We start from the raw sequence: 16,464 nt of genomic DNA, 5'->3' as shown, positions 1-16,464 counted from the left end.
AACAGAGGGTATCGTGGAGAAGATTTTGAATAATGTACACACTAAAAGGTATTAACAGTTTAAATAAAGTTATTTGAATTCCGTACAACATGGCTGTATACGCCTTGCTTACATAGGGCGATACCATTTGGCGCCCCTCGCTCGTAGTCAACATAAGTATGACGAAAACGTCATATCCTGAAAAAAAGCAGAAAAAAATATGCAAACGCCATTTTCCGTACACTTGGATGTTTGACGTCCTACAGTAAATTGTCCACATTGTTAACATCTATTTTTATATTATTTTGCCGATAAAATAAATACGTATCTTTTACGAGCGTGTTATAAAGTGCGGTTCAGTTATTATATCAATGCCCTGGCCTACTATATTTTTTACTTATGCGCGCCGCCATTTTAAGTTTTTCCGTACAGTGATGTCACACGCTGCGTTCTCCACGCACTATATAAGAGCGTTCCGGGCCTTTTTCCGCCTCTCTCCGGCCTTTACGGACCCGGCTCCTGTGATCCGTCTCCATCCTCTTCTAGTGGAGCGTCTTTGGACAAATATTTACCATGACGGAGCAGATGACCCTCCGGGGGACCCTTAAAGGCCATAATGGCTGGGTCACACAGATAGCTACCACTCCGCAATTCCCAGATATGATCCTCAGTTCTTCCCGGGGTGAGACTCATGCGTGGATCCGCCATAAGTAGCCACTATCACTAGTTGTATTCACTACATTTGTGTTTAACTATACATATGGTGTGCAGCCTATTCATTATAACGCTGCGTCACCATTTATGTGTGAACTGTATACGTGTTAGGCTTAAAGTCAATATGTCATCATGAATACGTATGTATTGTTTGTACCCACTGTATATTATACGTAATGTCAGTGCTGTGCTTCATTAGTTTTAGGTTTTCATTATGTATAAGAATCTTGGCCTTTACTTGAGCAAACCTGCTTTTTAGTTATTAGCAGACTGACCTTATAAACCCATCACCCATGTTTAGGCCAGAAACCTGGGTGTAATATGATAGGATAGTGACATAAGAATGTTACAATACTATAACTTATTAGAATAATTTACTATTCTACTTGGCCTCTAAAATAAAGCTATCAAGTCAGTCTATCATTGCACATTAGTGGTGGGACTATGACATGGGTTTCACTGATGACTTCAGGTTTAATTAAACTAGTGTAACATTGAGCAGTCAGCCAGGCACTTTCATGTATTGTCATGTGACATAAGATAGGAACCAGAATTAAAAGTGTTTGGTTTAGAGTCTGGACTCCTTTATTGTATGCATTATGGTGTACCAAGCATTTCATTTTGACTATATGAATACTAGTGTTAAACTAAGTGAGTTGCTGTCCTGAAAGGCTTACACTTTAATAGAACCCTTACCATGCAGCAACCTGTGCCAAGAATATTTACATTTTTAAGACTTAGGGTTGGATCCTTGGTGTATAGATGCTCCAAACATTTTGTCTTTTTTTTTATTAGCTGTAGACTAGCTTGATTTGGCTCCTAAAGTGTCTTTGCCATATCTTTTTGGGGGTTTGAATAGGAATGTGTCAACTCCTGCCTTAAAGAGATAGGAAAGTCAAAAGTAAACTTGCATGATTTAGATAGAGCATGTAATTTTAAAACCAATTATTTTTATATTTTGAATTCACTTGTATATTCAAATGTGCTTTGTTCTCTTCTCATCCATTGTTGAGAGAATATGACCATATCCTGGCTAGCTTCTGATTGGTGCCTGACCTGCACACATTGGTCTCTTGTGATTGGCTTACTAGATGTGTTAAGATACCTGCCAGTAGTGCAGTGCTGTTCCTTCAGCAAAGGATAAGACAATGAAGCAAATTTGATAATAGAAGTAAATTGAAACATTGTTTAAAGATGTATGTTCTATCCAAATAATGGAAGAAAATGTTGGGGGTTTTTGTAGTTGGCTAGAGTATTTGAGCCAAGGAAGGAATCCTGATATTAATCTATGAATAATTTTACATACGAGTAAACTTTAAACTAAATAGTATGTTTTTGTTTTTACTGTTACGTTTTTTTAACACTTGCAATTTTACTTCAGTATTGTATATTTTAGATATAGTCTACATTGTTCTGTTTTTTGTATAGTCACCTTTCCTTTTTTAACTTTCAGATAAAACAGTCATTATGTGGAAACTGACACGTGATGAGACAAACTATGGTGTCCCTCAGCGTGCCCTGCGTGGACACTCCCACTTCGTCAGTGATGTGGTCATTTCATCAGATGGGCAGTTTGCCCTTTCTGGTTCCTGGGATGGCACTCTGCGTCTGTGGGACCTTACTACGTAAGTACTATTGATGTCTAGGTTTTGGGGATAAGGTTAAAGTTGATTGGAGGTGACAAATGCTTTGCCTAACTGGCCGTTAGTAACGCTCTGGGGAAGCTATGAATCTGTCCCTCCACCCACAGGGTGATACAGAAAGGCCTATACAGAGGGGATTGGACATAGACATTATGTCACCGTGTCACCTGTCCTCCTGCAGTGGCACCACAACACGGCGCTTTGTTGGTCACACCAAGGATGTCCTGAGCGTAGCTTTCTCTGCTGACAACCGACAGATCGTGTCTGGATCCCGTGACAAGACCATCAAACTATGGAACACACTGGGAGTGTGCAAATACACAGTGCAGGTAAGGATATTTAGACTGTGCTGGGTAGGAGGGTTACTTGCGGGTTTAAGTAGTGGCCTTCAAGTTGAACTTCAGGTCCCAATGATTATAACATCACTTCTGAGCGTCTTCTTCAGACGGCATCATAAGCTGAAAAACCTGCAATTATGATGGGACCATAGAAAAGTAATCTTATGGGGTAATAGAAGTAAGGATTACATTTGTCACTCATTACAGAGATTTGAACTGAGTATTTAGTCTCTGGGTGGGTTTTCACTCTTCCAACCCTTTTTTTCAGGAAGAATCTCACTCAGAGTGGGTGTCATGTGTCCGATTCTCCCCAAACAGCAGCAATCCAATCATTGTATCTTGTGGCTGGGACAAGATGGTGAAGGTAAGTGATTCTGCTGTATATATTAGCTTGTGCTGTAAGCTAACTGTGTAGGTCCTTACAAACTTCAATCATGGCACCGGTTTGTGGATGGTCAGAATTAGGTGATGTGAAAATATATTTAAGATTTAAGGATGGTAGTTGTGCTGTGTAGATTTAAGCTTTAGACCTTTATAAAAAACTTAATAGAAACAAATCTAAAGATTTTTCACTCCATGGTATTGACATACATACACTCCTGCACTGATCTGAGTGGCTGTATTTAAACCACTAGATTTTTTTTTTTTTTTTCTATAGTTGAAACTGTATAAGGTGTCAATGAGCTGTTAATATATAGTTCTTGGTAACTTCTTATTGCAGCATGTGGTTTTATATTACCAGTAATCTGGACCATGACTAATATTTATATAAAGGTCTTGAATTAATCAGTCTATGTAAGACTTGAGTTTGTTTCTTTAACTGGTGTGTAGCACTGTTTACTAGACTGGCTCATCCCTTTAATGGGAAACGTTAGGATGGATTGACAGAATGTCACATCAAGATTGCATTATACATGTGATTAAAAAACAAGGCTGCTTGCAGTAGCCAATTCTGCCTCTGGTCATTGCTTGAGCAAACAGGAAACTGTTCCCAGCTATGGTCAGCTCTTAAAGGGCCACTAAACCCAAAATCTCTTTCATGATTCAGATAGAGAATAGAAATTTAAACAACATTACATTTTACTTCCATTATTTTGCTTCATTTTAAAAATATCCTTAGTTGAAGAAAAAGCAATGCACATGGTGAGCCAATCACACGAGGCTTCTATGTGCAGCAACCAATCAGCAGCTAGTGAGCATATCTAGATATGCTTTTCATCAAAGAATATCAAGCGAATAAAACAAATTAGATAATATAAGTAAATTAGAAAGATGTTTAAAATTGCATTCTCTTTCTAAATCATAAAAGAAAAAATGTGGGTGACATGTCCCTTTAAGGTTTGTGACACGTGTTTGGTTCATGGTACGTTAAAGGGACATGAAACCCAAAATGTTTCAGAGGGTACGATTTTCCAATTTACTTATCAAATTACTCTTGAGTTCTTTAAGGATACCTAGGTAAACTGCACATGCCTGAAGCACTACATGACAGTAAATAGTGCTGCAGACACTTGCACACTCCTGAGCTTTGCACCTCTGCTTTTCAACAAAGGTTAAAAATACAAAGAATTTCATTAAAGTGAATTGGAAGGTTGTTTTAAAAACTAAATCAAGAGAACATTTTGGGTTTGTGTCCTTTTTTTAAGGGAAATGGATGTTAAAATGAGTGTAAATCAGGGGTTGACAAATCTGTTTAAAATTTAGGAGCCAAGCACGCTTTTGAGCCTGACAGTGGTGTTTGTATATAGATATATGGAGAATAACCCAAAGTTAAAAGCCACTGGCTCCTGGTTTGTCAAGCCCTGGTGTAAATATTGGGTTTTGTAACTTAGAGCATTTAATACTACCTCGCAGTGGGGTTAATCGTATAGTCCTGCTTGGGAGTATTTTGTCTGACTATGGAATTACATGAATCAACCCATGTTCACTATCCTGGATCTGTAATTGGTATGTTTGTCCCCTTGTGTGATTTTGCCGCACTGTAAAGCTAATGATGTAACTTACTTTAATATTGATGGGTAATGAAGTACAGTTCATTTAAGAATCTAATGGATGTACAATGCCAATATGTACCTCCAAGCTTGGCAATATTCCTGCTTGAGTATATGGAGTTTCTAGTCTTCCTGAAATGAGACTAACTAAACTTAAATTTTTATAAATTATTAGTGTGCTGTATTAGTCAGAGCAGTATAAATATGGCTGCTGTCTTCAATGTAAGACCCCCAAATTTACCTCCTAAAACACTACTCTGCTTGTTGCCCCATGTTTGTTTTGGTTTGGCATAACTATCCACTGAAGAAAAAAATAATAATCTTAAGGATAGTGATCATGCTATTCTGATGTATCCTTAAGATTAAGAGTGAGAAAGAGGGCGCCACATAGCGTGATACTGTTGATACAGATTCAGAAGGCAAGGAATTCAAAAAGGCTTACCGAACAGCTCGGCACCGTTCTGTGACCGGTGCTATCAGGCAGACTAACACTCTCAGTGGTTAGCACACTGGGTGGCCTCGGATGGAATGCAGGCAGGTGGGTCTCAGCGTTGAGAATTAGCACACTGGGTGGCCTCAGATGTAAAGGAAACAGGTGGATTTCAGCGTTGCTTGATTGGAGCAAATCCGCGTCTCTGCAACACCTATACTTACAGTTCCATTATGTGACTAGTAAGTTAAACCGCATCTATGTAGGTAGGGCATGGACTGATATCCTGTCCATGCCCTACCTACATAGATGCGGTTTAACTTACTAGTCACATAATGGAACTGTAAGTATAGGTGTTGCAGAGACGCGGATTTGCTCCAATCAAGCAACGCTGAAATCCACCTGTTTCCTTTACATCTGAGGCCACCCAGTGTGCTAATTCTCAACGCTGAGACCCACCTGCCTGCATTCCATCCGAGGCCACCCAGTGTGCTAACCACTGAGAGTGTTAGTCTGCCTGATAGCACCGGTCACAGAACGGTGCCGAGCTGTTCGGTAAGCCTTTTTGAATTCCTTGCCTTCTGAATCTGTATCAACAGTATCACGCTATGTGGCGCCCTCTTTCTCACTCTTAATTTTCAGAAATCTTCACGCCGAAGACCAGAGGAGCTTTGCCGCCGTCTTCTTTTTGTCTTACACTGGTATTGACTTTCTACCCTATTTCACGGGAGCCATATTGTTTGTGCATTAGTTCACATTTCACATTCACCCAGCGCACCCCGCCTTAGGTTCCCCTCGGGGTTCCTTGTCTGATGTATCCTTGCCTGCCGGGATTTCTGGCGCATGTGCACACAGAATGTAAACGGTGAATCTCACTGTGTATGCCATTGTGATTCATGGTTTATCTGTAGCAGTGTGCCAAGCAGATGAACAAGCCCCTAAAACAAAATAAGCAACTATTTAAAAATACAGTACAGCAATGTACTAAGGGGGGGAAAGGGCGGGGACTGCTTTCAGAGGGCTGGGTATTAAAATTTAGGAGCTGTTTGGTTGCAAGAGGCCCAAACAGATGGTATTTTATATTGTGAATTTGCTTTGTTAATCTATGAAAGCTAAACCCAGGTAGGCTCATTAGGCTTGCTTCTAAGCCCTTGAAGGCCATCTTATCTCAGTGCATTGAGTTTTTCACAGCTAGACAGTGCTAGTTCATGTGTCACATTTAGATACCATTGTGCTCACTCCCTTGGAGTTACTTATGAGAGGGGACTGTTTGAGAGGAATGGGGTAAGAAAGTGATTATCTTTAAACCCTTTAATATGTAGAATTTTCAAGTTGACAAAGCGCAAGAATAGAAGTGAGTACTATTGTATTTCTTTCTTGCCTGGGAAGTAAATGTTTAGTCATTTACAGCAGTTGAGACATTCGGAGATGGTTAGGAAACAATTTATCCAAACTGCTTAGGGGACCGAAGAGGTTTGGATCTGTAAAGTGGTTGGGATTGGGACCAAGTGTAACAATTTTATGCATTTTGTGTAAATTAGGCAATAACACATGCAACCTAAACGTTTTTCATATTTTTTTTCTTTGTATACATAGTACCCTGAAAGATAGTATAGTACTGTAATCAGAAAGGTAGTTTTAAATAGACTTGAGAACACAAACCAAAGACCAGACAGAAAATTGGTACTTACTGCCAAGGAAAATATTTCTTTACATTTAATGACTGTTTAGATTTTGATATTCTGGCTTTGGCATTTGTACTTGTAATTAGTTACTGTCTTAAATATAGAGACTTGTGAACAGTCTAATCTCTTTGGATGAAAGAAATGTGTGTTCTTGTTGCAAACTATTAAATAAGAAGTATGCATCTACAAATCCAAATTTAGCGCTGCTGTGTATGTATCAGCCATATTTAAGCTATATTCCATTAATGTACTTATGCTCTTTCCCTTAGGTCTGGAATTTGGCTAACTGCAAACTGAAGACAAACCACATCGGGCACAGCGGCTACCTGAACACTGTGACAGTGTCCCCTGATGGATCACTGTGCGCATCTGGTGGCAAGGTGAGACATAATGGAAACTTAAAGGAGTTGGGTTAATGGGTACAGATGGTTTCTATGGCTTTGAATACCATGGCTTTCTCTGCCTTAAAGGACCAGTCAACACTGTAGATTTGCATAATCAACAAATGCATGATAAGAAGACAATGCAATAGCACTTAGTCTGAACTTCAAATGAGAGGTAGATTTTTGTTAAATAAATTGCAAAGTTATGTCTATTTCCACTCCCCCTGTATCATGTGACAGCAATCAGCCAATCACAAATGCATATACGTATATGCTGTGAATTCTTGCACATGCTCAGTAGGAGTTGGTGACTCAAAAAGTGTAAATATAAAAAGACTGTGCACATTTTGTTAATGGAAGTAAATTGGAAAGTTGTTTAAAATTGCTGCTGTATCTGAATCATGAAGTTTAATTTTGACTTGAGTGTCCCTTTAATGCCAGCTTCAACAGCAAACTACTTAATGCTTGGCCATATTCATGGTTATAGTAACTGGCTTGTGGGTTTCTGCTCATTATTCCTAATTCCACAGAAGATAAATTGCCCTTCATAAGTGGTTGAGAGCTTTAGTGGCTAGGGTGAGTTTATTTTAGGTTGTACCTATGCTGTTATAGCAAACTTTTTAGTTTTGGGGGGATATTCCTCATTAAGTGTTACTTAGCTGTAGCTATGCAATCAACACACTAAGTTTTTGCTTGAGATGCAACACATTAGAGCTTCTCAGCAGGACATGGCTGACTTGCATGTGTGCCACTCACTAGCTGTCCTGCTCAGGTGCAGGCATGTGTAAATTCCTGAGAGACTTGTGTTTAATCACTTTTTGGGAGTTGAAGAAGTTACCTGCTTTATCCTATCTAGTTATGTGACTTGCATTGCTGCTTAGATCAGCGGGTCACCAGTGGCGAGTGATCTTTTGTGGAGGTTAAACAGGGTAAGGTCAGTGTTCCTTATTACAGTCTCTAACAAATTAGAGCATGCCGATGTTGGTCTACTATGGACCTTTTAGGCTCAATTATACTATATATTATAGATAAAAAAAAAATAATGCATTCAATCCTTTTTTCAAATTTATTGGACTGGACTAACTACATTTTAAGTATACAAGCTTTCTGAAGAATTCCTTCCTTTTTAAAGTCTGAGTCAATGCTGACTAATTCAATGGAATTTACAGATCTTGAAACACAGGATGGCTTAAATGGACGAAGTGTTAGACATCTGAGTGAAGGTAGAAGAGGGGGTGTCGTAAAAATGAGGGGGTTTAGGTGACAGGCAGACAGTGTCCCGTGTAGATTTACATAGAGCTTATACTGACAGTTATATATCAATATGTATAATAGGATTTCCACACCCATAAACTTTAGATGCAAGTGTACTGTAAATTTACCTTTTTTTTGTTAGCCTAATCTATTTTGAATACTTTGTAGTAAACAGCCAGAGATAATTGACTTTCATATGAATGCATACTATAAAGGCCTTTTATATATATATTTTATATCCTTTTGCATTGTCAGCAGTTTTGTCAGAATTTTATGGGTTTATGACCTTCACATTTTACTAATTCATAAGAACACTTGTTGTTGCATCATGACTTGCACAGAACGTGTTCATGTTCTAGCTCCACATTTATTTTATTAAGACCTGGCTTCACAATTAGAGTAATAGCCACTGCTAATGTTTGCAAGCACTGTTTTTTGTGACAGATCAGTTTGTTAGATTTAGTTCTGTATAAACTGGTCTGTGGTGGGAACATCTCTGTGCAGATTTAACATTATTTACTTTCTTTTAGGATGGACAAGCCATGCTCTGGGATTTAAATGAGGGAAAGCACCTGTACACCCTGGACAGCGGAGATGTCATCAATGCTCTGTGCTTCAGCCCCAACCGCTATTGGCTGTGCGCAGCCACTGGACCCAGCATCAAGATCTGGGTAAGTCTCCTAGGCTGCAGCTAGTTGCATTCTCAAGCAGTCTCTGTGATGAAAACTACTGACGCCATCTTATGCTCCATGCTGAAGCTCAGAGGCTGTTTCTGAGTCGAGACTAAAACATGTACGGTACGCACTTGTTCATTTTAGTGAATGCGCTCCTGATATATTGGTTTCTTGCAGGATCTGGAGGGAAAAATCATTGTGGATGAACTGAAACAGGAAGTGATCAGCACTAGCAGCAAAGCTGAGCCCCCACAATGCACCTCACTGGCCTGGTCAGCTGATGGACAGGTAATTGACAACCAGTAGCCTGTATCAGAGCTGAGCAAACATTTCAGTTAAAAATGTAACAAACACCTCTAACTGTCAACAAAATGTGTGTTCCAGTGATGAGGGATTTTGTCTTCTCCTCCCGTGGCTAGTTAGGGATCCATATAAACTTAGCTCCTGCATTTGCATCTCCCTGAAATGTTTATTCCTTTAAGTGTTGTAGCTGCTAAACTAATTTGATAACCCTGTAGATTATCTTAAAGGGACAGTCAACACCAGGATTTGTTTTAAAAGATAGATAATCCCTTAATTACCCATTCCCCAGTTTTTCATAACAAAAGTATAATTATACACGTTTTACCTCTGTAATTACCTTGTATCTAAGCATCAGCAGACTGCCCCCTTATTTCAGTTCTTTTGACAGACTTGCATTTTAGCCAATCAGAACGGTCTCCATGGAAAATTCACGTGCATGAGCTCAATGTTATCTATGAAACACATGAACTAATGCCCTCTAGTGGTGAAAAATCAAAATGCATTTAGATTTGAGGCGGCCTTTAAGATCTAAGAAATTAGCATATGAAACTCCTAGGTTTTGCTTTCAACTAAGAATAGCAAGGGAACAAAGCAAAATTGGTGATAAAAGTAAATTGGAAAGTTGTTTAAAATTACATGCCCTATTTGAAACCTGACAATTACTCGCGCATGAAAGTTTAAAGGTGGCATCAACTCATGATTCAGATCATGCCATTTTTAAACAATTTTCCAACTTCTATTAAATTTGCTTCTTAGTATCCTTTTTTTGGAGCAGCAATGCACCACTTGTTGAGCTCATCACCAATCAGCAGCTAGCTCTGGCAGTGCATTTCTACTAATGGGCCTACCTAGGTATGCTTTCCAACAAAGGATAAAAAGAACAAAGTATATTGGAACTTAAATTATGCAATTCATTATTTTTTTAATCTTAATCCTTCAAGCTTAATTTTAACTTTACTGTCCCAGATTAATTCTGCATTTTTTCTTTTTCTCCAGACCCTCTTTGCCGGATACACAGATAACCTGATCAGAGTGTGGCAAGTGACCATTGGTACCCGATAAACCTACACAGAAAGCTGCACCAAGAGTCCGGAGTCTGAGACTAATATTTTGTCATGATGCCAAGAGTCTCAATACAATAAAATTCCTATAAAAATGCTCCTGTGTTGTGTAATGACTGAGGAAATCTACAGGTGGTTGGTTAAGGAGAATGCCTAACTGGTAGGCGCAGATAACACTAGTGGTTTGGGTGTCGAAAGAATGAGGTCACATGGTGTGGCTGCTGTGCTTTAGGTTTTCCGGTCTCAGGGAGAGCATAACATTTTAATCGGCTTTCCAATTCTATTAGCTTTTTTGTTTAAAAGCATAACGGGTAGGATCAGGAGCTGCTGATTGGTGGCTGCTCATATACAGGCATACTTTTTTTTTTTTTTTTCGCTTTGTAGATTGTTCTTTTTACAAATTGAAGGTGTGGCAATCCTATGTTCAAAAGGTATTGTCTCCATTCTTTTTTTTTCCTAAGATATGATTTTTTTTTTTGTTTCATATTTTGAGATAATGCTATTGCACACAGGACTACAGTATATTGTGAAATATAACTTTTATATGCACTGGGAAACGAGAGTGACTCACTTAATTGCTATATTAACTTTATTGCGTTCGTCTGCCTGCAATTTCTAAAGTATGCCTGTATTGCGTTCCACAAAGGATACCAAGCAAATAAAGAAACTTCAATTGAAAATTGTACGTTTGCATTTGGTGTGGTTCATGTCCCTTTTTAATTTGTCATACAAACCACTGCTCATATTCTGCAAAGTTTGAATGCTGGTGCAAGTGGCCCTTCAGCAGTTGTTGCACTCTGTCTTTATTTTAGTGTTGGCTGAAAATTGCAGAATTGGGATTTACGATTTGTTACTGTGCTCTTAAAGGGACATTCGAGTCAAAATTAAACTTCATGATTCAGATACAGCAATTTTAAACTTTCCAATTTACTTCCATTAACAAAATATGCAGTCTTATTTTATATTTATACTTTGAGTCACTAGCTCCTACTGAATGCAAGAATAAGTGTATATGCATATGTGAATGGCTGATGGCTGTCACATGGTACAGGGGGGAGTGGAAATAGACCACTTTAAAAATTGTCACACAAAATCTACTACTCATTTGAAGTTCAGACTAAGTGCTATTGCATTGTCTTATCATGCATTTGTTGGTTATGCAAATCTGCTGTATTGACTGGTCCTTTAATCATGTCTATTTCAAATTGCAAGATTGAATGGTTAGTTTGTGTGTTTTGTTCCCCCCCAATTGCTTTATTTTGAGGCACCAAACTAGACTTGTTGCATGTTAGGAAATTGTAAATGACAGTTTTACAACCACACCTTCAAAGGACAGTAAGGGCTAGATACGTAGCAAGGTTAGGTTTGAAGTGTTCACTTCCAGTTTTCAAAAACACAACAATTTTCAAAGAAAATCACAGGAAAGTGGGGAAAAGTGTTGCTTTTTAAGGGCACTAGAGAATAGTGAATCAGGTGCTGTTTAAGAAATTTCTTGAGTGTTACGCCTGTGCAAAAAGATAAATTCTTCAAAAAGTGGGTAGTAATAGTTAAAGGGACAGTAAACAAGTGTAAAATGACTGGATTTAGAATAAGATGGTTATTGCAATGTAATACTTTTACAAAAAAGTATATTTGTCGGTCGCATACCATATCAACCCCTTAGATTTTCCTTTCTCTTGTAGAGTAGGTTGGCATCTGGAGCACTATAGGGTAGGAAACAGTGCTGCCATCTAGTTGCAAATGGATTGCATTCTCCCATAACTGCTGCCATATAGTGCTTCCAATATTGACCAGCTCTTGAAGGGAATAGTAAACTGTAAAATAGTTTTTATATTGTATTTTCATTGACTTGTTATAACATCTGCAGTGTGTAAAAATGTATGAAATTGCATTTTCAGGTATTTGTATATGAAGTAGCTGGGTTTTGTGTTTTTTTTTTTTTTTTTTTTTTTAAGGGACAGTCAACACCAGATTTTTGTTTTAAAATATAGAAAAATCCCTTTATATAACCTATTCCCTATTCATATGAGCCTTCCTAGGTTTAGCTTTCAACTAAGAATACCAAGAGAAAGTAAAATCAGTAATAAAAGTACATTGGAAAGTTGTTTAAAATCACATGCCCTATTGAAAACATGAGGGTTTTTTTTGGTCTTGACTGTCCATTTAAACCACAGCCTATTACAATGGGTTGGGCTTCAGGTAATCATTTTATCACTTTGTGTAGACACTTGCGTTGTCTGGAAAACTAAAGCTATACAGTGAACAATGGAAAAAAAATTCTTTCTAATGACACAGTGAGTCCCACTGATCATCTCTAATTACTTTTGGGAATATCACTCCTGGCCAGCAGGAGGCACCTCCTTTCCCTCCAACCCCAGTCATTCTCTTTGCCTACGTTAAAAGCAAGGAGGTAAAGTTTAGGTGTCTGAAAGAAGATTCTTCAAGATTTTTTTTTTTTTTTTTAGCAGAGCAAGTTTTTTGTTCTGTTCCTTCCTGGGGTTTAGCTGTAGCCCATGTCACACTCTTCAGTAGAGCAGTGGTGGCTTTTAAGCAATTGGGAACTTGTGGGGTATAATCCTTACTGTGCCTCCCAAAAATGTTTATTGCTGCCCTACCTTGAAAACCTGAGGGAGATCACTCAGTCTTTTCCTTTTTCCACAGGTCCATGTGAGGGAGGATGCCTCTCAAACCTAGTGAGCTGCCTTGCCGCCAGGCAGATTACGTGGAGGTAAGTGCTAAGTTTATTTTTCTAGGAAGCAATACAGAAAAATATTGGCATTTTAAACAGTTAATCTGTTGGGACATTAGACTCATTTCTTTTTAATGACCCGAGTCCACGGATCATCTTAATTACTATTGGGAATACCACTCCTGCCCTGCAGGAGGTGGCAAAGAGCACCACAGCAAAGCTGTTAAATAGCTCCTCCCACTCCAGTCATTCTCTTTGCCTACGTTAAGTGCAAGGAGGTGGTAAATTAGTTGTTAGAAAAAGATCTTCAAGCAAGAGTTTATTATTAAAGTAGTACAAGATTGTGCTGCTTTGTTCTAGGGTGTAGCCGTAGTCAATATCAGTCTCTTCAGTAGAGCAGTGGTGGATTTAGAGCAATGGGAACTTGTGGGACATAATTCTCACTGCGCCTCCCATACATTTATGCTGCCCTAATCCTGGAAGACTGAGTAAGATTTCTCAGTCTTTATCCATTTTTCCACAGGTTCATGTGAGAGGACTTCACAAACCTAGTATGCTGCCTGACAGATTTGAGGTAAGTGCTGACTTTATTTCTTAAGACACGATGAGTCCACGGATCATAATTAATAATGGGATATTCACCTCCTGGTCAGCAGGAAAAGGCAAAGAGCACCACAGCAGAGCTGTTAAATAGCTCCTCCCCTAGTCATTCTCTGCCTACATTAGTGATAGGAAGAGTTAAAGTGAGGTGTTAGTATAGATTCTTCAAGAGTTAAATTTTTTTGAAGCAGTGCAAGATGTGCTGCTTTGTCCTAAGGTGTAGCTGTAGTCATATCAGTCTCTTCAGTAGAGCCTTGGTGGCTTTAGAGCAATGGGAACTTGTGGGACATAATTCTCACTGCGCCTCCCATATTTCTTGCTGCCCCATCTCCTTCAGTCTGAGGTATTCATTGACTAAGCATTTTATTTTCCTCAGGTCAATGTGAGGGAGAGGACCTCTAGAGCCTGAGAGCTGCCTTACTGCCAGGCAGAAGTTAAGTGCTATGTTATATTTCTGAGGCACAAGGAGACTCGGATTATCGGTAAGCACACACTATAACTTAAGTGGCTCTGTAGGAAATTAGATCTTTATATTGGGACGTTTAAATCTTTCCTGAGGGGAAAGTAATTGGGCAGTATTTAGCAGGCACTGGGGCTGGAGTTAAGCTGTTATACAAATCCATTACGTGATGGCTCTGGTGGTTTCACGATTCGATGCAAGTTAATACATCGGCATAGGTTTATGCCCACGATGGGCAGTCCTTCCTGTTTTTGCACGTCACTTCGTAGCGCTTCAGTTCAAGGGAGCAGTCTGAATAGTGCGACATCAGGAAGGATTTATCCTATCTGTTCTAGTCGCATGGTAAAATTAATCATGCGCTACTAGTGCAGAGTCTGTATTTCCTTTTCTTAGCGTATCGTTTTCAAAAGAAAGGCAATACTAAAATGAATCGTCTGAAGGGGGAAATCTAGCTGATCTTCAGTCAAGTAGGAGCACTTCAGCTGTGCGATGAGGTGTTGAGGTTGATTTTTGTTTACAAGCGATTTGCATTAAAACTGACAATCTGCAGTAAAATAAAAAAGCCCTTTTGACTTTAAACAGACCGTAACGGTTTTTATAATTGATATTTGCAAATACTTTTGAAAGTTTTTTTTTTTTTTTTTATTTACTATTTGGCAAATTGTGAACAAACATGGACCAAGGTGACTTGCAACCTGGTCTTTATGTTTTGACGCCAACGTGGAATCACCAATCCCTTTCTGTCCATGTATTGAAAGGATCGAGTTATAGGGAATATATATATTTTTTTTTCCAGAGCCAGTCTCTAAGCCAGACGTTGTCCAAGAGTAATTATGAGGGTCAATATATCCCGCAGTGTTCTCCCCAAGCGTCCCAAACTTTACAGCCCTCACAAGCAGTGCCCTGCGCTTCACCTATAGTCCCTTCTGGGATTTCGTTACAAGACATAGCTTCTCTCATGTCTATTTCTGATGCTCTGTCTGCCTTTGCAATTTTGCAGGGTAAATGTAAGAGGAAAGCCAGACATTCAGTAAGCGAGGCTTCTGATGCAATTGTTGCAATTTCAGAGGTATCCTCCCAACGACCTGAAGAGGGTACCGTGGTAGTATTCAATTTTTCAAACTAATAGGTGAATGTATAATCTTTTTAGCAAGTTATCCATAAACCAATTATATTTAGTACCAGTAAACCTTTGTGATCATAGTAAACATTCTACCAATGGTAGCATTTATAAGCAGGTGACTATTTACAGGTGAATAATTCACTGAATATAAATAAGAAATTAACAAACTTAGCTGCTCTTTGTATATTACTTTACCCATGTATATATTTGGGTTTAAACTCTAGACAGCTATTGCCAGTATATCAGGCAAATTATACGCTATTAGTTATTAAGTAAAGTCACCATTCCTTAACACTAGAGTGTACAGTATAAAACTACTAACTACACTCTAACCATACTCTGGTCATAATAAGCATTTAACTAATGGTAGTATACATCAGCAGGTGACTATACATGAATAATTCACAGAATACAAATAACTGATAAGAGACCATTAACAAACCCAGCTGCTCTTTGTTTATTACTTTACCCATGTATTTATATGGGTTTAAATTCTAGACAGCTACTGACAGTGCATATGGCAAGTTATAATATTAGTTACTTATTGAGTTAAGTCACCATTACTGAACACTAGAGTGTACACAATTACTAACTACACTCCAAATAATCTGCTGGTCTACCTTACCAATAATTACTTTTCAACATCCATCAGGTCATGTAATTGATTGTTATACGATAGTACTAATATTGATCACTTTACCTATGTGTTTAACATTAGTGTCACTGAAATAGTTGAACTTCTATTGGCACTTGATCATATATTTAGTTGGATAGTGTTATTACACTAATCATCCTAACTAGCTAATCTCAGCTATACAGAATCAGTAGTATAGTAATCCTGCCAATTTGATTCTTACATTGTAAGGTTTTAGTCAGACAGACTCATTCAGTTTTTTTTCTAACTGGAATACTCTGCCAGCATTTTAGTTTTAATGCACCCAGTTTTTAATCAATTCTAATAGTTTATATTTTAACTTGTGTGTTTCTTATTCAACTCTGATAATCCAGGGGTCTTTTTTGAGTGCTTACAGAGTATCTTTTTTTGTTTAGTTTCTTTAACTAATATCTTTTGTAAAGAAACAGGCAGTACTCTGAAGGGTGAGATGCTAAAAAATATACACTAGATGTGTTGTGTTG

General features: G+C 38.4%; 1 protein-coding gene across 1 annotated transcript; it reads left to right on the top strand.

Annotated features, from left to right (window-relative positions):
* The first annotated feature begins 468 nt into the window (after window positions 1-468).
* Window positions 469-10,552, top strand: LOC128644012 (receptor of activated protein C kinase 1). Its single transcript, XM_053696778.1, has 8 exons — window positions 469-661; window positions 2,147-2,318; window positions 2,518-2,665; window positions 2,943-3,038; window positions 7,050-7,160; window positions 8,948-9,088; window positions 9,269-9,379; window positions 10,391-10,552. The coding sequence occupies exons 1-8, from the start codon at window positions 553-555 to the stop codon at window positions 10,454-10,456; spliced, it is 954 nt and encodes a 317-aa protein (XP_053552753.1). The 5' UTR covers window positions 469-552; the 3' UTR covers window positions 10,457-10,552.
* The last annotated feature ends 5,912 nt before the right edge of the window (window positions 10,553-16,464 follow it).

The sequence above is a fragment of the Bombina bombina genome, unplaced genomic scaffold (genome assembly GCF_027579735.1).
Source record: "Bombina bombina isolate aBomBom1 unplaced genomic scaffold, aBomBom1.pri scaffold_573, whole genome shotgun sequence".
Classification (NCBI taxonomy): Eukaryota; Metazoa; Chordata; class Amphibia; order Anura; family Bombinatoridae; genus Bombina; species Bombina bombina.
Note: the sequence above shows the minus strand (reverse complement) of the source record. Positions and strands in the feature narration are given on the sequence as shown.

Bases quoted from the DNA above. Each gene is read 5' to 3' on its own strand.
- LOC128644012 (XM_053696778.1), top strand. From the start codon at position 553: ATGACGGAGCAGATGACCCTCCGGGGGACCCTTAAAGGCCATAATGGC. The intron at 2,666-2,942 runs GTAAGGATATTT...CCTTTTTTTCAG, and splicing joins TGTGCAAATACACAGTGCAG to GAAGAATCTCACTCAGAGTG. The intron at 3,039-7,049 runs GTAAGTGATTCT...TCTTTCCCTTAG, and splicing joins GCTGGGACAAGATGGTGAAG to GTCTGGAATTTGGCTAACTG.